Below are 24,771 nucleotides of genomic sequence, written 5' to 3'. Positions count from 1 at the left end.
ACGAAAACGTTTGAATTATTATTTCAAAACTTATAAAAACTGTGAATAAAAATAAAAGGTAAGACTTTGTGCTTGACAATCATATTCAGGCTTGTCAACAAAAGGACTTAAACACTTGTCAGACTTAAAGTCAGACAAAGGACTTAAAGTCAGACAAAAGGACTTAAACACTTGTCATCTTCTTTTGTCATTATCACTTCCATATCTAGAAAATTCCAAGGATTTTGACTGGAATACATGATGAAGGGACTCATGACTGTAACCTCGGTTACTATGATACTTTTAACCTTCTGATTATCTATGTGAGAAAAGAAAAAAAAAGAAAAATAAAAAAAAAGAAAGATAAAATAAAAGAAAAAAGAGAAGAAAAAGAAAAAGGAAAAAAGAAGATAAATAGAAAAATCATATTCAGACATCTGAAATGTCGAAAACAGAGAGAGAGAGAGAGAGTTCTATAAAACTTTTGTGTTTCCTTGGCTGAAAGTGTGTCAGACAAAATAAATGTCATCTTCGACGTAGAGGATATTACACAATGGCTTTTTATAAGTCTTATTTTTGTTGAGCAACCGAAAAGAAGTGGATGCAATCAAATCAAAAGTATGATCCCTGTAATAAAAAAAATTCGAGCAAATACCGTTTCACTTCTAAAAACCCATCCACAAGTTCAAGCCATCTAAGTGGTCTCGAGCAGAGAATAAAGCTTTATAAAAAGTAAGCTCGATGAAGAAAATATAAAGAGATGGATAAGGCTTGCTGCTTCGGATGACAAAAATGCTTCTTTTTGAACTGACAAATATCATAAATTAACGTCTAAGCACCCTTAGTGCGACTTATTAAAGGGAAGATTGATAATCATGAGAAGATCGGCCTGCTGGCTTTGACCTCGTACAAATAATCTTGCATTGAAAATTTTTCCAGGTTTAGATAATGTAGTGTTGGACGAATATTTCTTTTTGAAATGGCCGCATCTTTAGCAAATATCACAAATGTTTGGAAGGAGTTCAACTTGGTCATGTTCCAGGTAGGTGAAAAATTTTATAACTTCATTTCTTTTGTAATTAAAGTTTCATACACGAATTCCCCATTATTCAATTTAGTCTGAACTGGACCAAGTTGCGACTGAACTCGCTGACAGACAGGAAAACAGTGAGCAAAGCCGGAAGAAATTAATCGAGCAAAACAAGGAGTTCAAAAAGAATTCAACTGCAGAGACAAAGAAACAAGTCGCGCCTCTACTTAAAAGTTTCCAGAATGAGGTAAAATCGTTGACTACTGCTGAGCGTAACTACTGTGACTAAGGTTTTGATTATTGTTTGATATGTTTTGATTATTGTTTAGATCGATGACCTGACGAATCGTAGCAAGGCTGCGGAAGCAGCTTTTCTGACTGTTTACAAACGGATAGTTGAAGCACCAGGTAAACTATAATTTCAAAAAGGTGTGTATCAAAGAGTTTCAGCAAATTAGATAGAGCACTAGAGTTTCATGATTATTGAAATTAGATAGAGCACTAGAGTTTCATGAAATGTTGCATGAGTTACAGATCCTGTACCGTCGCTCGAGTTCGTACAATCCATTCAAACCAAGGCAAGCAAAGTAGCAGATCTGGAGCTCGAAAACGGCAAACTTCGCGAGACACTCTCGGAGTACAATAAAGAGTTTGCCGAAGTTAAGAATCAAGGTAATTATCGATTTTGCTTTTCGAATTATTTCTTTCTTCATCAGTAATGCCAATTAAAAAAATTTAAAAATTGTTTGAAGTAAAAATATATCGTTCAAGCTGATGTTACCCATTCAATTGCTGTGTTCTGGCATCATATATAAGTGACCAAACTCGTTGCTTTAGAGGTGACGATTAAAAACCTTCGTGAGAAAGTGAAAGAATTAGAAGACTCAGTCGAGAGCAGAGTCAGCAGTCGGCTGGTTGAGAAGGAGAGGGAATTGGCTAAGAGCTACGAGGAGAAGAACCAACTGATTGCTTCCTCGCAGGTGGACTTGGAGAAAAAGTTGACTGAGTCGGAACACAACTCACATGCGCTGCAGTCAGGTTTGACTACGATAGTTTGTCAAAAACTTTTCTATCTTGCATACTGGACGTTTGTGTGATGAAGACAATTTTTAGTTCCCAATTCCAATTCTTGATCGTTCACTGTATTTTTGCGATGATGGTTCATGTTTGGGGTAATAAAAATTAATTATATAATTCTATTAAACTTTTTCTACTTGGTAAAACATGAATCAATATTACCTCAATTAAACGTTTTCGTCCGAACACATCATCAGAAATCTAGAAAAATTCAGTTTGATGACAATGCAAACATGAAATAACTTAAATGCGGAGAGTAACAGTTTCTACTTGGGTATCTTGATGTTAAAGACCTCGCTCTGCCGTTCGATAGGGTTTTTGTGGTTTTTAATTTTTGACAATTTTTTGTCTTTGAAATTCCGCATACCTCACGAAATTTATCCGTGAGCAAAAATGAGCAAAATTTGAATATTCAAACACGTTTTTTTTAAGATGGGTCGGTCGAAATTAGACAGAGAGAGAAGAAAACAAAATTTGCTTAGAATTTCATCAAAATTTTAACTGTGCAGTTTGTTTTGCGCAATCCAGAACCAAAATTTTACCCCAAAAATGGGTCATTTTGACGTTTTTTGGTTAATCTAGAATTGCGCTAAAGCTACCACGTTAAATTATGCCAAATTAATACCAAAGGAGACTTATACAGTCCAACAATGTTCGAGATGGTAAAATCTCCAAAAATCTGTATAAGAGAATTGATTTTTGCTTGATAGCCAAAAAGTATCATTTTGACTATATAAAACTAAAAATATTTGCTTATAAACAAATTTTAAACATTCGCCTGTCTTGGAGTTTTTACTCTTCCAGATTGTTGTTGGGCTGTGTGAGAGGCTCTTTTTGGTGTAAGTTTTACGTAAGCGTGGTCTAATTTTAATCTATTTTGAGAAAAACGTGTTTGAAAACCCAAAAAAAAACTGGATAATTCAAAAATCAGTACAGTACAGTTGCATTTCATCAGATAGTCTCGATCTATACCGTTGTTTTCTTTAGTTTTTTTGTTAGCTATAGTATATATTTGGGCGTTTTAGCGTACAGTGCAGCACAGGCGGAGCTGTTTGAGCTGCGGTCTCGACTGGATGAAGAACAGAGTGGAAAAAACAGTGAGATGGAACTGGTACTGGGAGACCTCGAGGTCGCAAACCAGGTATTACAACCAGTTTTTAATCCAAACTCTCAATTGTAAGAATATCGTGTATCCAATATGTGCAAACAACCATGTATTACAACCAGTTTTCACACTTTTACAACCAGTTTTCAATTCAAAGAATATCAGGTGTACAATATCTTGTGTTCTGTTTTTGTTTTTTCTTTTTCCACTTGCGAGCGTAGTATTATTACGAATCTGGAATGCCTCCTGACTTCAATAGAATTGGATCGAGGCTAGTTGTACGCGTGGCATCCAACAGCTCAATCACAGTAGTCAGTGAAAAAGTCCTAATAAGGTTTTCAAAACGTCAGAAACAATTTGAAAACCAAGAGAATTGACAAATGTATCTTCCTTTTTTTTTCTGGTTAAGCCCCAACGGGACCTGGGTGGGACTCGCATACTTTTCGTTGTGTCGCACTGGAACTAAACATCACCGGGGGGGGGGGGGGGGGGGGGGGGCTTGCATGCTCTCCGCCTCTGATATCTCGCCAGGTTCGTTTTCGTGATGTTTTTTCCGCTGATCAGGCAATCCGTTCTTTCCCACGTTTTTTTTCACGAATTGTCGAGGCAATTTCCTCTCTAAACATTCTTTTCGCTTGGCTCACATCCATATCTATTTTCCTTTTTTTTTGGCTCGCTGCTTTCGACGCTCATGCTAGGCTCAGCCCGCCGCTGTTTTGCAAAGTTTCCCGCATCCCATCGGCAGATAGCTGCTGTGTTCTACAGGTAGTGTCTGCGTTCTCATTTGCCCTTGTGTCCCTCTCCCACGCGCGCATTTCATTTCCCAATTTTCGATGTTTTTCATCTGGCTCTTTACCTCAACTTTCTATGATTCTCTATTGATTGTCGCGTTTTCAAGGTTAGTCGAATCTAATATCTCTTCAATACGTGTTGCCTTTTTCCCCGTCGTTTGTCCCATTGGCCCAGTACTACTTTTGTTGACAACATAGCTGTTAGGACCGCTCCTGAGCTCTCATTTCGATTTTGCCCTTATAGAGGTTATTCCCAGTTGTCTCCATATTTCACACAAGTTAATTCTTCCTTTCTGCATTCTTTTGAGAGTTAACCCTTTTTCGACGTTCCAGATTGTAGTCTGTCTAGACTAGCTTCTACCACACTCTGGAATATTAAAGCTATAGTCCTCTTGCTTAGTTTTGAGTTCCAAAACCACTTCTTCACTTTAGAAACCTCTTTTCACTTGAGCCTCGCGCTCTTTTTGCTTGTCAATGAAGGTGCCTAGCATCCTCGTGCCTTGGGAGCTGTCAATTGCGAGCCTATTTTCTCTTCCTTTCCGTCATGGCATTTTTACTCATATCGTCCCAGGACCTTTTTGACTTGTTCTTCCCCTGTTGGTAGCTCACTACTCAACCAATTGTTTTTGAGTCGTCAGCAAATAAAGTTTCAGTTAGTTGGAAGTAATGTCTTTTGCTGCTTCTCAAAGCTGTTATGTCGGCCGGGGGGGGGGGGGATGTTGCCTGTTATCCAAGGCCGCGTGAGTCCGTGTTTCATGCTCTCTCTTACGGCTGCTTTCCTCCTTTCTTCGGCTGTTTTATCGACGGCTGATGAATGGTAAATGTTAAAAAGGACAGGCAAAGTAAGTAACGTATCCCTCGCGAAGTCCTCTCGCTCATGCCTCCTTTCCGCTGGACTCTATACGTTGTTTTTTCGTGCAGTGCTTCATACACTTTCATGATTTTTTCCGACAAGCCCAGGTTCATAAGGATCTTCAGCATAAGTAATGTTTGTCAATGTCTTCTGTGATTCGCAAAAAAGCTACTTTAAAGCTCAATTTAACTAAAACTGGAGAGATTCATGATAATAAACATGAACAGGTTATGAAGCTCCTCCATTTTTACAGCCATTGCTAAGCTTTTCCTCGCTTATCTGAGTCTCTATAAGGTTTTCCGAAAATATCTAAGCTGAGTGTAATCGGGATCCGATAGAGTCTGGAGTACTGCAAGATTTGGGCTTGGTTACACTTCTCTACAGGATATATTATGCTTGGTATTATCAAGAGTTAACCAATCGGAATATAGTTTATCTTCGTGTAAACATTGTCTAAATGAATCACCTTTCAATTTTTCGGAAAACTAAATTTTCGCTAACGAAAACACATTTGAGCATGTCTGCGTTTTAAATACCTGATCACTTCGAAATTTGCGTCGTTCGCTGAGCCAAAAAATATATGTGGTTGTGTGTTTTGAGGAGAATTTTTTCGATGTTTTATCAAAATAATTTTTTTTAACCAAAACAATTTTTTTATCGACATGACAAGCAGAGCGTAGTGTGATTGTTCGATTCAAATTTTTCCGATTTAAGTTGCAAATAAAGTTGCGACTTTTGGTAACACTTTTGAAGGAGCTACTTTTGCTAAAAAATTTTGAATCAGGAGGCTGCATTGGCTGTATGGTATCATGTGCTCGGACATTTGATTTGTCATGGGTTAACACAGTTGATGCTTTTTTAATTGATCAATTGAGGCGAAAAAGCTATTCGTTTTATACAACAGTACAAAAAAGTCCAAATGCTTTTTCAACTCAGATGATATGGCGAATTTTTTGAAATGCATAATTTATACAAAATTTGGCTTAACACTTTCCGATCTGTTTCATGCAAAATTAAAGTGGTTGCCTTTAGTTAATTTCATTCCACTTTTTGCATGCAAATGTTTGTGTTTTAATGCATTTCAAAACTCCTGAATATTTAGCAACTTCAAGCTTGTGTTTGCGAAGCTGCAGCTTTGCCTCTGTGTCAAAACAGCTCAACTGGTATCAGCTCTAATGATTTTGAAAGGGACTTGTCTCATTTTCTGCCGGCTCTTGATTTGTTGAAAATAGAACTATTCATGATGTTTTTCTCTGCATATGTTAAAACTGTCGTGTTTATGTTCAGCTTTAAATACTACGCCTGTTTCGATATGGTTGATAATAACCCTAAAATATTTATTACCCTTGCGATAAGCAAGGGTATTGTAATCGGGTTCTAGACCTTTTTTCCCTTTTATAGCTTTGTTCACCGGATCTCCACTTTCAAGATCTGCATTTTCAGCAAATAGCACTTTTAACACCTAAAGTTACTGTGTCTACGCTTAAAAATTTCTCTTTGAAAAGCAAGAACTTTGAAGCGATTTTGTTAGATTTTTTTCTGATGTATTTCGAAGATAATTTTTTGTTCTGATGGTGTGTGCAGTAATCTGATCACAACTTAGTGTCGAATTTCATTTTGAGCAATTTTATTTCAAAACTATTCAATATGGCACAGCGCATTGTTTAAATATTCAATTAGTTAGTCCAAAAATAAAAATTCGAAATTAAGTTTCCGGAAAACTTTTTTAAGTTTTGACTTGATTTTTGTCTACGAAGGTATTCGGCGGCTGTTGCATGACCTTTAAGAAGTGTGTCTGTTTCTAGTACAAATGTTTTGAAAATTATGAAGTTCGTTAGTTTTTAGTGAATTTTGAAATTTTCGGATTCTCATTTTCGGACCGAAACCTCACTTTTTTCTTATCCTTTCAATTTAATCGTTACCAGAAAAAAAATGACTGGAGTCTGTGTTGGCTGAATCATCTATTTTTTTGGTAATTGAGTTTTTCAAGTTTGCAGCTGACGTTTTCTTCAACATAATTCATTTAATTATTTATTTTCGTACGAGTCAGTTGATCTTTCGAACTTTGGCATGTAGTTTTCTATCGCAATTGATGCGAAACTCTGCTTCGTCCCTGAAATAGTATCTGAAGTGAAGTTTTGTCTCATATCATGTAATGACTGTTCCCCAAAGATATGTACTTGATGAAAATTGTCAAACCAGTTTTTCGAAAGCAAAATTTAAACGACCCCAAAATTAAGTTATAGCGAACTTTGGCATGTAGTTTTCTATCGCAAGTGATGCGAAACTCTGCTTCGTCCCTGAAATAGTATCTGAAGTGAAGTTTTGTCTCATATCATGTAATGACTGTTCCCCAAAGATATGTACTTGATGAAAATTGTCAAACCAGTTTTTCGAAAGCAAAATTTAAACGACCCCAAAATTAAATTATAGCGAACTTTGGCTGGTAGTTTTCTATCGCAAGTGATGCGAAACTCTGCTTCGTCCCTGAAATAGTATCTGAAGTGAAGTTTTGTCTCATATCATGTAATGACTGTTCCCCAAAGATATGTACTTGATGAAAATTGTCAAACCAGTTTTTCGAAAGCAAAATTTAAACGACCCCAAAATTAAATTATAGCTGCCTAACATAGCGTATTGGGTTTCTGTCTTGAGGTTCCGGCGGCGTTAATTCGCCAGACTTGTGGAGGCTGAATAGGGGTAAACCGCTAACGCAATAATTTTGCAAGGTTTTGTTTATATATACGCTTTACACGAATGTAAAATGAAGTGAAATGTTTACCGCAATTTCCAATTCTACATACTTTTTAGACACTTTACATTAAAAATTTGCGGTGAAGCGTATGTCGACCCTGTTTTTTCTGGTTGTTTTTGACTCCCAGAAAAATGCCTGTCATGAAAAAATCTTGAAATCAGTCGTTTTTCTTTGCTTTCGTTGGGACCATGTACAGTTTTCCAATTTTCTGTTGGCTGTGTTTTTATTTGATGCCATTGAGTATCTGTTTTTTATGCTGTACTAATTATCTGTTCGTGCAATGCATTTATGATTTGGCATTAAGCTTAATGGATTTCTTGTAGGCTTTTAAAAGGGGTGATTAGGCATAAAAATCGTTGATTGAATCGATGCACGTTCATACTCTAGTCTTCAAATTTGCATTTTATTGCAAATAGCATCCATTTAAATCGATTCCCACGACGCAGGAAAACTCATTGGAAAGGGATTATAATCTGATGAAATCAATCTTTTCCCCAGCAGAAAAACCGATTTGTTCAACTGTGTTGATTTTTTTTTCAGCTCCGTATTATCAACGCTAAAATCATGTTGTATCGTTTGTTATATGCATGGCAGTTAAAAGAATAGAGCAAAAAAGAGCAATTCAACTGTATATTTTGGTATCAAATCGACAAGAAATTATACTTTTTTCCGGTGGAATTTTTTCAAATAAATGTAAAATGGAGAAGTTTTTAGAATTGCTCTTAATGTTGAGAAAACTAAAAATTATCGTTGGCTTAACCAGCCTTAGGTTTTTGGGCGTTCTTGGCACACCGCAGTTTTCCGACCGCAGTTCTTAAATAATAATGAATGTATAATTCACCTTGCAATTGATACGCTTTGAACAAATGTCAATCGATATTGACTAGAAAAACTTAGCATTAATTTTGCTTGAATTTGTTGGGTTTGATAGAAAGTGCCCTGCTTTGCTTAATTAGTGAGACACATCCCCTGGTAATTTTCGACCTCCCACAAATTGAGTACTGACGAGTAGTTGGTTGCCACAGATGAGCTTCAAAGCTGTCAACTGAAATGATTATTTTTTTGCAGAAACTGGCTGCAGCAGATAAAGAAATCTCGGATCTGCACTCGCAATTGTCGGAACTGAAGACCATGGCCGCCTCACACGAAGGCCATCTATCATCAGGATCCAATGATAATGAAGCGATTGAAGAGGCGTTCCAGAGATATGCCAACACCAGTCTGGAAGCAGAACTGGTCGCAAAAGAACGGCAGGTGGGTCATTGTAATCATATCTTCGAATTCTTAGAAAACAAGCCTACAGTGACTTCTTAATTTAATATGATCAATAAACCAATTGAATATGAAGCATATCAGTCGTAATTGAATTAGAAAAAACTGGCGGAAATATATTAAAAGGTTTAGTTGAAATGGAGACAGGCGTTTCTCTTAAGCATGTTTCGAATTTCATAGCAAGAGTACCGAAATATGGTTGGGTGAGAGTTTGTTGTGATCTTATTTTAGCATGCGTTATAGGCTCACTTTGATATTAAGGAACAAGACATACGACCCCCTTACGCAATTGACTGTCAAAAGCATTCAAGTCGTGAAAAACAGCTTCTGTTACCACCGCTTAGGCACGTCGATCGGCACAAGCTTTCATGTGTTAAATGTCGTTTTTCGAACATGCACCGAAAGTGTCGAGCAATTCTTCGATAAGAAATTTTTCCAAAATTTCATAAGGTTTTCTGCAGAACTTAAGCGAATTTTCTAGAGGTCACTTTTTTTTGCTTTTGGTAGGTCGTCGCCTTGCAGCCTTGCTTACCCTAATTTTTTTTAGTGTTGTAGTTGTTGTTGCCTAATTTAGTTATCCTATTGAATATGATTAAATTCTACGTTCAGATTCTCTCTCACGCCAGGAAACAACGCAGTTTAGAAAAAAAAGACTTTTTTAAAAAGTTTTTTTTCATTATTGTGGTCTTAAGCGGTTTTTGCACAGCAACTGGTTGTCCTTGTTTGTTTATGCAGATAGAGCAGCTGGTGGATGAGAACAGGCGGCTGAGTGGGAGTGTGGCTAGTGGGAAACAGAGTCTGGAGCTGCAGAGACACAGACACCAGCAGGACTACTCTGCCCTGGAACAGCAACTGGAGGCTATGGTCAGTCTTAGTACATTCACTGTTCAACATGCAGTATAAAGTTTGGATTTATAATGGCTGAAGCACGCGATTTTGCTGTTTTGGACCACCGTTAAGTAAATCGGTAGAAAAACTGAATAAAAAAGATGTTCATGCCAAAATGGGCTCTTTTTGCAGTTAATGAGCATGACATGTCTTAATTGGTTCCTAAAACGTGAATTTGAACAGGATTTTAAAAATTTTGAAAGGTTGCAACGTCCCCAGTATAGATAGGTCTTGGCGGTTTTTTTTGTTTTTTTTTGCAGTTTGATTTTTCATTTTTGTTAAAGTTCTTTTCCTCCGTTAAAAGGAGACAAACTCCACTATCGAACAGCGAAAGTCTACAAGTCACGAAAAACGTGACCGAATTCTAATTTCTAAAATGTAATTTAATTTTCAGGTATGAAATTCGAAGGTTTTGAGATTTTTTCATAAAAAGTATGTCAATATATTTTTTATTGTTGTCATGAGTTCATGACTCTGTTCCAAATTTTCGTTGGCTATATATTTTTCCTTCAAGGAAAAAGTCTGTTTTGTGCACGCTGCAGTTTGAGTTTTTACGGGTTTTAAAGTAAATCAATCATTTTTTATGGTTTCCTTTTTCATTGACATTGACATCTATGTTTTATTTATATCAACGCCCGAAATGTTGACTTTTCTTGATATAGCCTTTTCGATTTGGTGGAAAATGTCGAATAGCTGGTTTTGTATCTAGAATTTCCAAAAACATTTGAATTCGTGTCGCATGCTATTCTGGTAAAAAAAAAACTAGCTTTGATTGGGTTTGACAAGTCTTTGAAATTATTCATATCATACTGGGCGGACCGAACACCGCGAATTAAAATCAATAAAACACTGTTATCAGCAGAGTACCACAGGGCAGTGCTCTCGGAAACTTATTATTCTTGATTCTTACAACGACATGTTAGATTTACCAATAAAAATTGTTTTTATTGCTTCGCGAATGATTCTAAGCTCAATGCATACCATTCCCTTGTTTTCAGCAAACTGCATGCATATAATAATAGTTCTAAAGTTGGGGTCGGCCGATGATGAGCTAGTTTTTAATATGTCAAAACGCGGAGTTTTACCGATAGGTATGAAAGATCAAGCTCCAATTGTTTTGGTTAATAACGAGATCTGAATTCTTAATTGCCACACAGATAAAGGACTTGGACCACACAGATAAAGGACTTGGACTTATTTGTAAGCTTAAATGGAATTTTCATGCCTATCTTTTAACGACCAGCGGCGTAGTTAACCGAGAAATAATCATATTTTTTGTAGTTTTCAATTTTGATTGATCGCAGTTTCAATGTTTTTGCAAACTATGGTCAAACTGGTTTTTTCAGGAGAGAAATAGCTGTCATAAAAGGTCGAAAATTTTTTCAAATCTTTCGAAAATATCCTGCTTATGCCTCTGTTAACTTTGATCCGTCATAAGACTGACAAAGATCTACTTTTCGCACGTAAATGGTAAAATAAAGGAGCATAAATGACTGACGAATTGTGATGATTAAGATACGTTGCAAAAGTGCGGACTCTTTTTGTAGGTCGCGATGATTTTTTAAAGTTTTTTTTCAGGAAAAGTCTTTGTTCAGGCTCTTGTTTACTTTTTCGCGGTTTGACATGCGAGTTTTTTTTATTTCAGTTCATTTCTTTTGTTAAAAGGAAGGAAAGCTCCACTATCGAACAGCAGAAGTGTAAAAGTCACGAAAAACGTGATCGGCTTCTATTTTCGAAAGTGAAATATAATCTCAGGTTTCCCAGCGAAATATAAATTTTACTTATTGATCCATTTGTCTCAAATTGGGCTTAAGTTGTCGAAAAATTGCCAATCATAGGTTATTCCAGAAATTCAAAGAGCTTCAACAGCATCTATTTTTTTCTTCGAAAGTTCGCTAGTCACAAGTCAGTATTTTTACTGTTTATTTGCGTTCACTGACTCTTCCAACTGTCTGTTGGCTATGTTTGAGTTTTCTGTGTTTAGAAGGAGAAGTTGCATCAGCAGCGGGATTACGCGGAGATTAAACGAGAGTTGAAGTGAGTAGATTGCAATACACTTTTGTTTACACAGTCTTGAGGTTTTTTGATGCTGATCAAAATAATTATTGGATATCAGTTTCATTTCTCGGGACAACAAAAGCGTATAAAAAGAGTCCAATGACTGCGCTATGAGAAGAAATACTGATATACTGTTTTGATGATACTTGATTCTCTGGTTGATGAAATAAGTCAAAGAGATTCAGCAATATGACTCAGAACTTCAATATTGTGGATGAATTTGACTAAGGAATTGTCTATCTATATAGAGTCTGCCAGTATGTTGCTGGAAATTGAAAATTTTGAACCCCCTCGAAAAGGCTTAGAATTTACTGATTATTTGATTTTTTTCCCCAGTATCATGAAGTCAGTAGAGTTCGGATTCGCAAGCACGGGTGAGGAAACGACTGGCCAAGACAGCAATACCTCCAGCTCAGCGACGCCAGATCTTATTTCAGGCTCAGTTGTGAGCAAACAGTCACTAGAGCTACTCCTTCTAGAGAAGAATAAGAAACTTCAAAACGAGGCTACTAACTTGAGGAACAGCAATGCATCTCTTCAAGGTGTGTATGTCATGGTGCTGTGCAAATTGTTATATGAAGTACAGGTTGTATATAAACCGACCGAAATTCAAACCAGCTATCATAAAAACAAGCCGAAAGCACGTATCTGTTACACAATAATTATAAAGCAATTATGTCTCCACAATTACGAAAGACGTACGAGGAATGATGCAACTTTCGGCTGGTTCATATACTCGCAGACATTTTCAGCAGGATTATACTTCAGTTGGTTTATTCACACTCGAATCACCCACACTATTTAGAATCTCAATAGTAGTATTTAGCAAGAATCGTTATTTTGTCGAACATGGAACAATGACGTTCCGGTAGTTCATTGATTTAGCAAGAATCGTTTTTTTTGTCGAACATGGAACCATGACGTTTTGGTAGTTCATGAACCGACCAATTCGTTGTTTTCATGGTTGAAAAGTAATGGCATGTTTTGTGTTTGCGTTATTTGTGGTTTAATTACACTAGCGTTAGCTTTGTGTATTGTTACGAATCTTCTTTTTTTTTCTACCCTAACTCGCAAAAAAAATTGTTCACTTATTTGGGATTTTCACTGTAGCATTGGAAATTGCATAGCATCTGTTTAAAAGTAATGAACGTAGTGAAGACTCTTAAATAGGTCTTGCTGATTTTTTTTGTTTTTTTTTTCAGGAAAAGTCTTAAAAGTCTCTAATAACTACAGTGTGCATTCATACTTATTGATGCATTTATGAATGCACTTAGGTATATATGCACTTTTTGAGTTGAATTGAAATTCTGCTAAAAGTGACGTAAATAGCATTCTTCCAATACGAACGTGGAAATGGCGCAAAAAAACGTGAACGATATCTAGTTTCGAAGTGAAACAATTTTTAGATTTCCATTGGAATAAAAATTTTGCCTATCGTTCATTACTGTTTTCCAATCTTCGATTGGCTATGTTCTCTGCTTTATCTGTGGCTAGTGTTTGGCTAATATCTCTTTAGCTTCCGTGCTGAATACTTAGAGTCTAGGCCGCGGTTTCGAATCTCAGACGTAGTCGATTTTTTTTTGCTAATTCGAGGTTTATTTCTGTCTTTTCTTATTGCCATTTATGGAGCTGCTTTTTTATCGTGTTCTGGCTAGTGTTTTCGAAGCGAAGTTTCGCCTCTGTGTCTAAAAGTACTGAGGATCATGTTTCAAACAATTTCTCAGCTCATCTTAGATAAAAATTAAGTTTATCTTTTTGGAAAAAATAGAAGGCATGAGTCACAGAAATTATAAGTTTGGTTGAAACGAATATGCATGACTGTGATTGTAGAAGTACCAAAATAAACTAACATTTTTGATCGGTTAATTTTAAAGTAGTATGTCATGATTTTCTTTTCAACCAACCTTTCAGGTGACTCAGCCGACCAAGGATCCAACATTATCGCGTCTAATTCGCTCTCAATTAATGTACAGAATCCATTATTCTTGAAATCACAAAATAACCAGTCGCTTAACGTTCAAGTTCAATCTTCTTGCCAAAAAGGTTTGAATCTAACTTCAAATCGAGTTACTCCAATCTTACTTCGAGGAGCAGATGAAGGGATTCCAACGTCGAGGAATTTTCCGTTCAACTTTGGAGGAAGTCGAGATTATAACGAAGATTCAGACCTGGAAAGTTTGACGTGCAATTCGGAATCGAGTGCGCAGTCGGGAGTCTTCGGAGGAGCTGCAACGTCGCTAGAATTGTTCAACCCAGCACAGATTGCAGAGAAGGTATCGGTGGAAATCCAGGGTTTGGGAGTGAGTGTAAAGGCGGTTTCTCGCGATCTCAATTTGCCGAATTTGCGAGTGTTGATCGAAGAGCCGAAACTGTTTCACGAGCTGTCGCAGATAGAGTTCTATGCATACTTGGATCTGCTAAAGTGGCTTCGAGAGCAAGAGGCAGCTAGGGGTGAGTAAATGATTCTAATTGATTGAAAACAAAGTGATTGAAAGTTTAAAAAAAAACAATTTGACCGAGATGTTTCTTTATGTGACCAACAGAAAGAACCAAATATTACATTTGAATTAATGAAAAATCTCGGGAAACTGATATTGATTTAGTATAAGACTGAGATGTAAACTTTTCAGTGGCATCAATTATTCGGAGAAGTATTTAGCTATGACTTGATTTTTTTCCAGAAGAGCAAAATAAGCCGAAATCTGATGAAGAAACGAACGAAGCTATTCAAAGAATCCTCGCCTCTGCCAAACAAGAAATGGCTGCATCGCAAAGTTCTACTGAGGAACAAAGTAAACAAGGAGCAACAGATAATGGAATTGAAATTAAAGACATCAAAACTGAAATAGTTGAAATAGAACCGGTTGAAACGAAAGTTGCGGAAAGTTCTAGTTCTGCTATCACAAACAACGAGAAAAGTCCCGTTTTGGGAGAGGAGTTCAGTATAGATGCTTCTAGTTCTCGTGAAGAGTTTACGGAGACTGACGCTATGACGTCGGCAGGAGTTCCTGGAGATAATGACGAGGTCACGTCTAGGAGTATCTGGAGGAAGTGTCCTAAGGTACCTGGATCTCGACTGACTGTGCTGGCCCAGATGAGGAGAATGTTGTTGACTCCTCTCACTCCGTCTGATGTGTCCAAGTACTCGAATTGCGACACTCAGGTAGATGGTAGTTTTATAATTACACATAAGAATAATGCTGAATCGGTGTTATTTAATTCTCTTATTTGTCAGGCTAAGCGAAGTATCTTTGCCAGGCTCTTTTGGTCAATGCGATTGGTTTCTTTGGCAGCCAAATGTGTCTGGGTGGGATCTTGAGTTTCTGTTTTAAAAATTTTTGTTCAATTAAACTGTATTAAGTTTGTTGCTCGGAGATGATATTCGTAAAACTTTCGTTTATTAAGAGTAATGAACGTAGTGAGGACTCTTATATAGGTCTTGCTGATTTTTTTTGTTTTCTTTTCAGGAAAAAGTTTTAAAATTTGTTCACGCTCAATTTTGATTTTTCGCGGTGATTTCTTTTTAAGTCCAGTGCATTTCTATTGTTAAAAGGAAGGCAAACGCACTATCGAACAGCAAAATTGTAACGGTCACGAAAAACGTGATCGACTTCTAATTTCGAAAATGGAAATTAATTATCAGATTTCCCAGCGAAATAAAAAATTTACCTATTGATCCAGTTTTCTCAAAATGGGTTTCTTTAACAACAAAGTGTCCATCATAAGTTGTTCTACAAATTCAAAGAGCTTTAAGGCCATCTATTTTTCTATTCGAAATTCAAAAGTTGAAGATTTTTGAAAAAACTAGTTGATTTTTTTTTCAGTTTCCTTGCGTTCGTTACTCTGTCAGTTGGCTATGTTTGATCCTTTCGGAGTTAATACTATTTTTGACTGATTTTTTATTGCAGATTTTGGCTGAGAAAGTGCGTCGTATACTCGAGAACAACTCGATCTCCCAAAGAGTGTTTGGCCATTACATCCTTGGAATGTCGCAGAGCTCAGTGTCGGACTTATTACTGCACCCAAAACCATGGGGACTGACAACCAGCAAAGGACAGGTGCGAGCATACGTAAAATATTCCCTGATTTAAGAATTAAAATTTTGTTTGAGTTATTTAAAATACTATTTACTGTTTTCGATTGCGAGAGCAAGTAATTTAAAGTTCTTTCAACTATTCAGTTGTCAATTGTGTTTTAATCGTTTCGGCTATGTTTTCTTCAACAAATATAAAGCGCTTCGATGTTTTTTCGCAGAATATGTTTTAAATACACATCTTTTGTGTCACCAATCGATTTCAAATCCCCAAACTGTCACCAAACTAGAATGGAGTCATATAACAAGTTCGTTCATAATACAGGCGTCCTACATCAGAATGCAAAAGTGGCTCGAGGACAGCTCCGGTGTAGAAAGACTGAAACAACTTAACTCGAATTTCCTCAGCGATGTCTTGTCAAACATGCAGCAAATATCTGAGAAGAAAAACACGCCAAATATGACGAACGACTCAATTAAGACCAACAACTCAACCCTTCAGGCTCGTAGCAACAACTCAGCAATACAACAGCTGCCAAAAGTGCAATCGGTATCATCAGTCGCCGCCCCGAAAGCGACTAGAGAAGTTGTCCTCAATGTTCCGAAAATTACTCCTCCGAGAATTCTACCTAGACCGGGTCCGACTGTTATCAGATCGGAATCAGATTTGAATGATTTCTTATTGTTCAACTCGCTAAATACAGAATCAAGCAGGGTGGAAAAAATGAGTACAGTACGTGCAAATAGATATTGTCATAGTTTGAAATTGGCGGAGGAGAAAGCACAAGCTCTGAGGATGTCCAATTCGACTTCGCATAAGTTGCAGATACAAGCGAAGAGCCTTCACATTATTTCTTCATGCAACGTCAAGAGCACAAAACGTAAGTTAAAATGCTCTAAAACTGCGTTTAAAAAAGCCAAGCAAAACCTGCGTTTTTATTTTAAGAGGCTTACGTGGTGACAATTCGAAACTTGTTGAAATTTTATGATACAAGTGGCTTTATTTGTGGTATTTTTCAGCACGTCGTTCGATTAAACTCACGGATGAAATCTTCGACAGTTATTCACTTTACGGACTCGACACTTTAAGACTAACAGACCAAGTCAAAGTTCTTATGTCAACCAGATCGATAGGCCAAAAAGTGCTGGGAGAAAATATCTTGGGTCTCTGTCAGGCTTCAGTTTGCGACTTGCTGAACAAACCTCGACCTTGGAGGGGGTTGCATAGAAGAGTGAAGGAAGCATATATTAGACTGCAGATATGGGCCAATAACCCGACTAGTTTTCCTCTGGTGGACTCCTTTGGGGATTCTGTAGTACCGCAGCCGCTGTCGTCAAGTGAAGGTTAATAGTAACTAACTTCGAGATTTTTCTCGGTTTAACAGACTGATTATTTACACTTAGCAGCTTGCGAGCGTATGTGTAATAGTACGAACTTTTTTTGTTCTAACGTAACTCGCAAATAAAAATAATAATAAAAAGTGTTCACTCATGAAATTTTCACCGTAACATAAGAAATTGCGTAGAATCTGTTCTCTGCTTTATTTGTGGCTAGTATTTGTGGATTATTAAGCGTCCGTAGCTGAGTGTTTAGTGTGTGAGACTCATAATCTCTAGGTCGCAGGTTTGAATTCGAGACGTAGCCGATTCTTTAAACTAATTTGAGGCTTTTTTCTACTTTTTATTGCAGTTTATAGAGCTGCTTCTTGTCATATTCTCGCTAGTGTTTGCGAAACGAAGGTTTGCCTCTGTGTAAAAACATAAGGGATTAAACAAGTGTCAATTCACGTAGTTAAAACACTTAAAAAGTCTTGATTATTTTTTTCTCGTTTATTTTAGCGGGAAAAGTCGTAAAAATTCGTTCACGCTCAAGTTTAATTTTTCGCGGTTTAATTTTTAAATTCTTAAGTTCAGTTCTTTTCCTTCGTTAAAAGCTAGACAAATGCCGCCATCGAACAGCAAAAGTTTAGAGGTCACGAAAAATGAGAACGACTTCTAATTTTGGAAGTGGATTTTAGTTTTCTGTTTTTACCAGCGACATTAAAATTTTATCGACTGATCCAGCCTAGTTTTCTCAAATTGGGTTATTTTCATCGAAAAAGTGTCATAAATGGTTTTAGAACTCAAAAGAGCTTTATGACCATCTATTTTTGTCTTTGAATCATGAAAGTTGAGATTTTTCCAAAAAAAAGAAACTCAATATTTTTTCTGTACTTGCGTTCATTAACTCTTTTACAAGTTTCTGTCGGCTGGCTATAAAAATTGCCGTTGGATCAAGTTTGTTCTAAATGGGATAATTTGGAGAAAAAAGTATCAATTATAAACAATCTAATTCATGTTCTTTTTATTTTCACGCGCTAGCGTGCAATGCTATGCTTGCTTTGTATTGCAACTGATGCGAACCTCCGATTTGCCTCTGTTTTTTAATAGGCATGGAATTCTTTGAATTTCAATGCTATCATTCGTCTGCTTATTTGTTACCGGTTTACTTTCCAAAACGCCTTGAACCATGAATCTTGAAAGTGGATTTCAATTTTAAGTTTTCTCATTGCTATTAGGTTTTAATAAAAACATTTAGGTTCATCAACTGGCGTCTGCACAAATTTTTGCAGCTAAGTATTTGCTCGTTAAAGGATTCGGAATATTGGCTATGTTTGCTCATTGTATTTTTGAACATACATGGTTGCTGTGACCTGCAGTATGGTGCATTTTGTCAGGCAACTTTTTTTCATCATAAGATCTGGTGTTTTCAGCAGTTAATTGGTTTTCGCTTTTGTTCGCGAAGTGCATCCTTGACTCCCAGTTTTTGGCTTATCCATATAAACTACAACTCGTATAAAAAATGCATATTCTATTAAGTGTTTACGAACAAGCTTAGATGATATTCAGGTCGCGTTGTTTTTCCAGGGTTTCAGGATTGTCTGTTTACTATGTTATCAGTTTTGTGATATGTTCAGGCTGTCTCAGATAATTGTCTTGAAACTCAATGTTATTATACTTGCGAAGCGAGTGTTTTAGTACGAACACTCGCGAAGCTCGCGAGTGTTCTAGCAAACATTGGTGCCACTTTTGGGGCACCTTTACAGCTTTTTCATTGCATGTGCTTTGATATTTGAATAGTAAGAAGTTAACACAGTAGATGAATTTTCAATTAATCAAATGAGCCGAAAAAAGTGATTTGTTTCAAATAGCATAACAATAATGAAAACTCGATAAAATATAAATCGCAATTTTTTGAAATGCTCAATTTATACATAATGTGGCTTTGTGCTTTGTGATTTGTTACATGCAAAGTTAGTGTGGATGCCTTCACTTTGTTATATTCCAAGTTATTGAGTCTATTTGTTTTTGGTGCCACTTTTGCTGACTTGTGATTTGTTACATGCAAAGTTAGTGTGGATGCCTTCACTTTGTTATATTCCAAGTTATTGAGTCTATTTGTTTTTTGTGCCACTTTTGCATTGGCAATTTATTAGCATATGTAGCTGCTTTATTCGTGCCAAGTGTTTGTCGGTTGTAGCGCTTGTGTGGCTGATTGGATAGTGCGCGAGATCCAAAATCTCTTGATTGTAGTCGGCCGCAGATTCGAATCCTACACAGCTGAGTTTCTGCTAATTCGTGGCTTATTTCTACCTTTCCTTATTTCACATGATAGAGCTGTTTTCGGTCGCGTTCTCGTAAGTGTTTGCGAAGCGCAGCTTCGCCTGTGTATATTTTGCTTCTGTTTTTCAACCGAGCTATTAAGTACAGCCACTGTTTATATTAAAAATAGAACTTTAGCTTCAAGGTATCATGGATTTGTAGCGTAGAGGTAGGAAAGAAGACCCGCAACAAAATAAGAGGGTTCGAATCTGGGCTGGGTTGGATATGTTGAATGAACTTTTTGGTATACTAGTTAAAATGCGTCCACTCCATAAATTGAGGCATGTTAATTGGTAATTTTTTTCTTCAAATTGACTAGTACTGCTAATGCGTCATAATTGGCTTGCGTCACTTGGCAATTATGTAGATTCATAATTGGCGTGCATCATTGGAGAAGTTTTGCAGACTCAAAATTTTACTAATTCAGTTTTTCCCAGTAGCGTTATCGGTCATATTTTCGCTGGTGTTTGCAAAGTGCAGCTTCGCCTCTGTATTAAATTTTTGTATCGCAATTTTTCTATCGCCTTTGTTTATGATATTAGATTTCAGCTCAGTTTTAGTGGCGTGAAAGATTTAGTTTCCATTACAAGTGGCGTGAAAATATAAATGTGAATCAAAGAATAAGTTACTTCTAGCGTTTTGACTCAGAAATGTCGAATAAGGCAATGTCGATGAATGTAGTTCAGACTCTATATAGGTCGATGTTTTTTTCAGGAAAATTCTTGGACTCAAATTTACTTGTTCGCGGTGTGACTTGATTTCCTTTTAAGTTTTACCATCGGACAGCAAAAGTGTTAAGGTCTCGATAAACGTCATCGACTTCTAATTTGAAGGTGTAATTAAGTTTCCAGATTTCCCAGCGGAGTAAAAAGTTTACCTAATAATTTAGTTTTCTCAAATTGGGCTTATTTTGAAAAAAAAGTGGCATTCATGATTTGTTCTAGAAATTCAAAGAGCTTAAAGACCATCTTTTTTTTTCTTTGAACTTCGAGGGTCTTTCGAGATTTTTTCATAAAAAGTAAGTGATTTTTTTTTGTTTACTTGCGTTCAATGACTCTTCTGCAACCTTTTGTTGGCTATGTTCTAGTATCCAGTTTTGATCAGAGGACATCTCTATTTACTAAAAATTAGAGATGAAGAAAATTAGAGAAGATAAAAACACGATTTATTCAGAAGTTTTCAAAATGAAATCAGAAATTCACCTGCGTGGTACTGTCTAAGAAGAGTGATGTTTGGTTTAGATAGATTTGTTTTCCATTTTGTTTTTGGTAAATTTAGTCTTAAAATTTTGAATTGTTTTGCAGATTCAACAAGGATGCCAAAAGTGTATGTAGACGGACCTCCATCCGCCAAGCGAGCAAAAACAGTGGACACAAGTTGCAGCACAACCAATGAAAAAACAGCTCCCAAAAAGACAACGAGCTTCAGTGACGCAACAATTCAACAACTAGCTTCTTACGTCGACAAAATGTCGCCCGATTCCCAGAAATCACCTGCATCAGGCGAAAATAGTATAATGACAATGGATAATTGGGATTCGAATGTATCACAAATCAAGTCTGCAAATGACGCTAAAGTTGAAGCGGCAGCCGCGGATTTCGTCCGAAGTTATTTGAGTGCTGACGACAACGACGAAAGCGGAAATGGATTGCTAAATGCGCTGGGATTAGGCGATGATAGTTCAAGCGAGTTTGATAGTCTAAACTGCTTTGACCTTGAAAATAGTCCGAACACGGCGGTTGTTCAACCGAAATCTCCATATAACTTTTTGGGAACTGTAACTGAAAGCAATGAATTTGGGTCAGACTCGATTGGTATTTCACCCAACTTAGAAATACAAGTTTCTTCAGTGCAATCGAAAAATGTCTCTGTTGATAAGCTAGATTCATGCTCGAGATCGAAAATTGAAGCTAAAAAAGAGAAAACTTTAACTGGCGATAATAATGAAAACGGGATATCAGAGTCAAGTCTTGGAAATAATGAAGGCAACAGAAAACGAAAGGCTAGAATTGAGGCTTTAGAAACAACATTAAAGTTGGAGAGTGAACCATGGAATGACCAATTAGAAGCGATGAGTTTAATTTCAAAAATGCAAAGCAACTTGGCGTCAACTTCCCAAGGCGATCCTTGGGGAGATAGTACAGACTCGGATTCGTGAATACATGCCGAAATTCGTTCATCTATTCAATGCGAAAAAAATATACGAGAAACGATTTTAACAACTCTACACCAACTTGTAATTGTATTTTAAACAGTTTTAGAGCATGTTTGAGGCAATATGTCGATGTGCTAATATTTCTTAGTTTAAAGTTAAATCATTTGTTTGTAAATAAATAATGCAAGTGCACGAAGTCTTAGAATAATAATTATGGTTACAACGTTTTTTATTATAAATGAATTACTAAGTGCTTTAAGACCTAGAACGCGGAAAAAATTTCAAAACCGACCGGAATAAAAAAAGTTAATCATTGAATTAGTTTTCGTTTACTGGGTTAGTTTTGTCCGTGAAACTTCAGTCATGAAGTCGAAAGCGATATAGATTGATATAGTTGTTTCTTAGAAATCCAAAAGTTGAAAAATGTCTGTTGGCTGTGTGTCCTGGTTCAAGTTCAGTTTTGGCAGTACATGATATTAATGTTATATCCTGCGAGCTAATAGGAGTTAGGTATTGCATAGGAAAATGTTTGTCAGGCTGATAAAAAATGAATTGCCTTTTTTTTCTAAACGTCACTTTCTCGTAAAAGGAAAATTATAGGTCGTAGTTTCTATCGAATATTGAGGTTTACTACAGACAAATGCGTAACTTTACTATATTTGAATAGTAAGTATTTTGGACATATGCCAGTTGGTTGTCTGGTAATTTGTGGCACGTTGAAGTTTTTTTGACGATTCTGTTAGTTTGGAGCAGTTAAAATAGCGGTTTTGGTGAATTCCATCCTTCCTTAAACTAAAAGTTAGTTATTCGAACTTTTTTAGAGTCAATGAAGGTAGTGATGATTCTTTTAGGTCATAATTATTTTTTAGGGTAAGTCTTGAAATTTGTAAACGCTCTAATGTACATTTTCGCGGTTCGATTTTTGATTTCTTTTTAAGTTTTGTTCATTTCCTTTGTTAAAAGGAAGGCGAACTCCTCTATCGAACATCAAAAGTGTAAAGGTAGGTCACGAAAACCGAGATAGAATTCTTATATTGAAAATGGTATTTATTAATCCCCCTTTATTAACACAATTTATTGATGAATTTTTTTTTCAAATAATCTCGAAAAAATGTGGAACTTTAATTTTTTTTGGGTTCGTGGTTTTCTGCCTAGTTTCTGTCGGTTCAATTTCCGTTTTTTAAAATTGAATTCATTTTATCTGGTACTATTGTAAAGCATGAATTTTGTTTCTACTAAAATTGAAAGTTCTGTAAATTGTCTGTTTTCCTAATCTGATTTTTAATATTTTTTTTACTGATTTTTTTTTCAAATCAAAGATTTTCAATTACGTAATTTAGAATGCAAAAAATTTCCTGTTCGACAAAATTAGGTATTATGAAATCGTATTTTTTTAGGCGCTTTGGCAAATTTTTTCACTGATTGACTTTCGTAATACGGAAGCGAAAAAACGTGAACGAGTTCCAGTCTCGAAAAGGGAATTTATTTTAAAGATTTTAATTTTCAGCGGAATTAAAATTTTAACTATTGATCCACTTTTCTGAAAATGAGTTAATGTTATGAAAAAAAGGTCCAATCATAAATTGTTCTAGAATTTCTAAGAGCTTTAAGGCCATCTGCTTTTTTCTTTGGATTTCAAAAGTTGTGATTTTTTCCGCAAAAGAAGTCAGTTTTTTTCTGTTTACTTGCGTTTATTGACTTGCGTGAATTGTCTCTTGGCTATGTTATTAGAATTGCGTATGTTTTTTCTGTATACTTTTTGTTATTTATGCTGTTAAAATTATTGTTGTAGTAAGCTTGTTTTGATTTTATTTTGAAATGTTTTAAAGTGGCAATTGATCGGCCTAACGTAGCAAAAATTCTTCGACAGAAAAATTTGAATTTTTTATTGGTGAAGCTCATTTCTACAAAGAACGGTTAGTCCGGAATATTCGGATAATTTTTTCGCCCTCAGACTTCGTCTACTTTCAAAATGGTTCTCGTCAAGGAGATTAGTATCAGGCTTTCCGAATATGTTATTGGTTATTGTTCCGACTATATCACAGTGGTAAGTAAGGAATTATATGGCGTAGGATGTTTTTATAATTGGATAGATGATATCAGATAATATTTGGGGTTGTTAAAAAAGTTTTATAAATTCAATTGAAAGCTATTGTTTCGGATGAGACTTATTTTTTGTCCACTTTTTTCTAAGCAAAACTAGGTATCATAAAAAATCATCGGAATGGGTCTAGTGATCTATCATTTTAAAACCTTATCAGTTGTGATTTCAAATTTTCAAAACGTTTTTCTCAATGTCGAGAAAAACCAGTTCGAAGTTTTTGATTTATGGTTCATTTTCAAGCGAATAAAGCGAGCGAGCATAGTTAAAGTAAAAGTTTTAGAGTAAGCTTTTATTCCAGCCGTGAAGACTTAAATTTACTCCAGTAAAATTAGTTCCGATTTTTTTTGCCGCATTTTTAATTTTTTTTCTCGACGAAAACTGCTGTCAAAGGTGCCGTATTTAGTATTATCGAGCCTTTTCAAAGTATGTATTTTATCGCATCACGGACAAAATAAGAACGCCATTTTTACGACGTATTTTTTGAGCATCTTGTCGTAAGTAACCTTAGTTAGCTAGATCCTAGCGTTATTCTCCAAAATTTCAAAAAAAGAGCAAAAGAACTGCTTAACCTTGTTTAGCGAAGGATTAATCGCTGTTGCGTTAAGATCACTTAAAATTAGCAAATTTTAGCCAAACTTCTGATATGGGAAGATCAGGGAAAATATTTTATTCTAAGTTGAATGCTTATTTTGTGCACTATTTTGTCAACTTTTTAGTTTCATCAAGATTCGATATGATTCAATTTTAGGCATCCTAATTTTTCGTTTACGTAATTTCATCTTGTTTGCCAATCAATTGATTAACTTTACTTCCAAAATGTTCATGATGGTCAATAAAGAATTTGGAAATGGAATCTTCGATGCTAAAGTAGTCTAGTCAGTGAGCAATGAAAGAACTTATTTTAAACAAAAACTACCTTTTGTGGCCAAATGTTTCTTGTTTCCTTAAAATGGGCAGCTAAAAATCGATTGGCTTTAATTGCTGAGTTATAAATCAGACCTGCTTAATCTATCTATTATTTAATTGGCG

At 36.0% G+C, this 24,771-nt stretch overlaps 1 protein-coding gene across 2 annotated transcripts in view; it reads left to right on the top strand.

Annotated features, from left to right (window-relative positions):
- Nucleotides 1–896: 896 nt before the first annotated feature.
- LOC134848487 (protein CASP-like) overlaps nt 897–24,771 on the top strand; it is a 29,058-nt gene continuing 5,183 nt past the window's right edge. Inside the window, exons 1-16 of one of the 2 annotated variants that reach the window (XM_063865962.1) lie at nt 897–1,021; nt 1,098–1,256; nt 1,339–1,417; nt 1,544–1,681; nt 1,847–2,047; nt 3,112–3,227; nt 8,659–8,844; nt 9,598–9,726; nt 11,735–11,787; nt 12,145–12,350; nt 13,720–14,259; nt 14,490–14,971; nt 15,717–15,866; nt 16,167–16,722; nt 16,862–17,185; nt 20,788–21,872. In XM_063865962.1, the coding sequence (XP_063722032.1) occupies nt 959–1,021; nt 1,098–1,256; nt 1,339–1,417; nt 1,544–1,681; nt 1,847–2,047; nt 3,112–3,227; nt 8,659–8,844; nt 9,598–9,726; nt 11,735–11,787; nt 12,145–12,350; nt 13,720–14,259; nt 14,490–14,971; nt 15,717–15,866; nt 16,167–16,722; nt 16,862–17,185; nt 20,788–21,641 (4,236 nt within the window). In that variant the 5' untranslated portion in view covers nt 897–958 and the 3' untranslated portion in view covers nt 21,642–21,872. Of the gene's footprint in view, nt 1,022–1,097; nt 1,257–1,338; nt 1,418–1,543; nt 1,682–1,846; nt 2,048–3,111; nt 3,228–8,658; nt 8,845–9,597; nt 9,727–11,734; nt 11,788–12,144; nt 12,351–13,719; nt 14,260–14,489; nt 14,972–15,716; nt 15,867–16,166; nt 16,723–16,861; nt 17,186–20,787; nt 21,873–24,771 lie in introns of those variants that run through there. The other variant, XM_063865963.1, reaches the window with a different exon arrangement.

Source organism: Symsagittifera roscoffensis, chromosome 6 (genome assembly GCF_963678635.1).
Source record: "Symsagittifera roscoffensis chromosome 6, txSymRosc1.1, whole genome shotgun sequence".
In the NCBI taxonomy this organism is placed as follows: Eukaryota; Metazoa; Xenacoelomorpha; order Acoela; family Convolutidae; genus Symsagittifera; species Symsagittifera roscoffensis.
The sequence above is the reverse complement of the archived record's forward strand: the minus strand, read 5'-3'. Positions and strand labels throughout refer to the sequence as shown.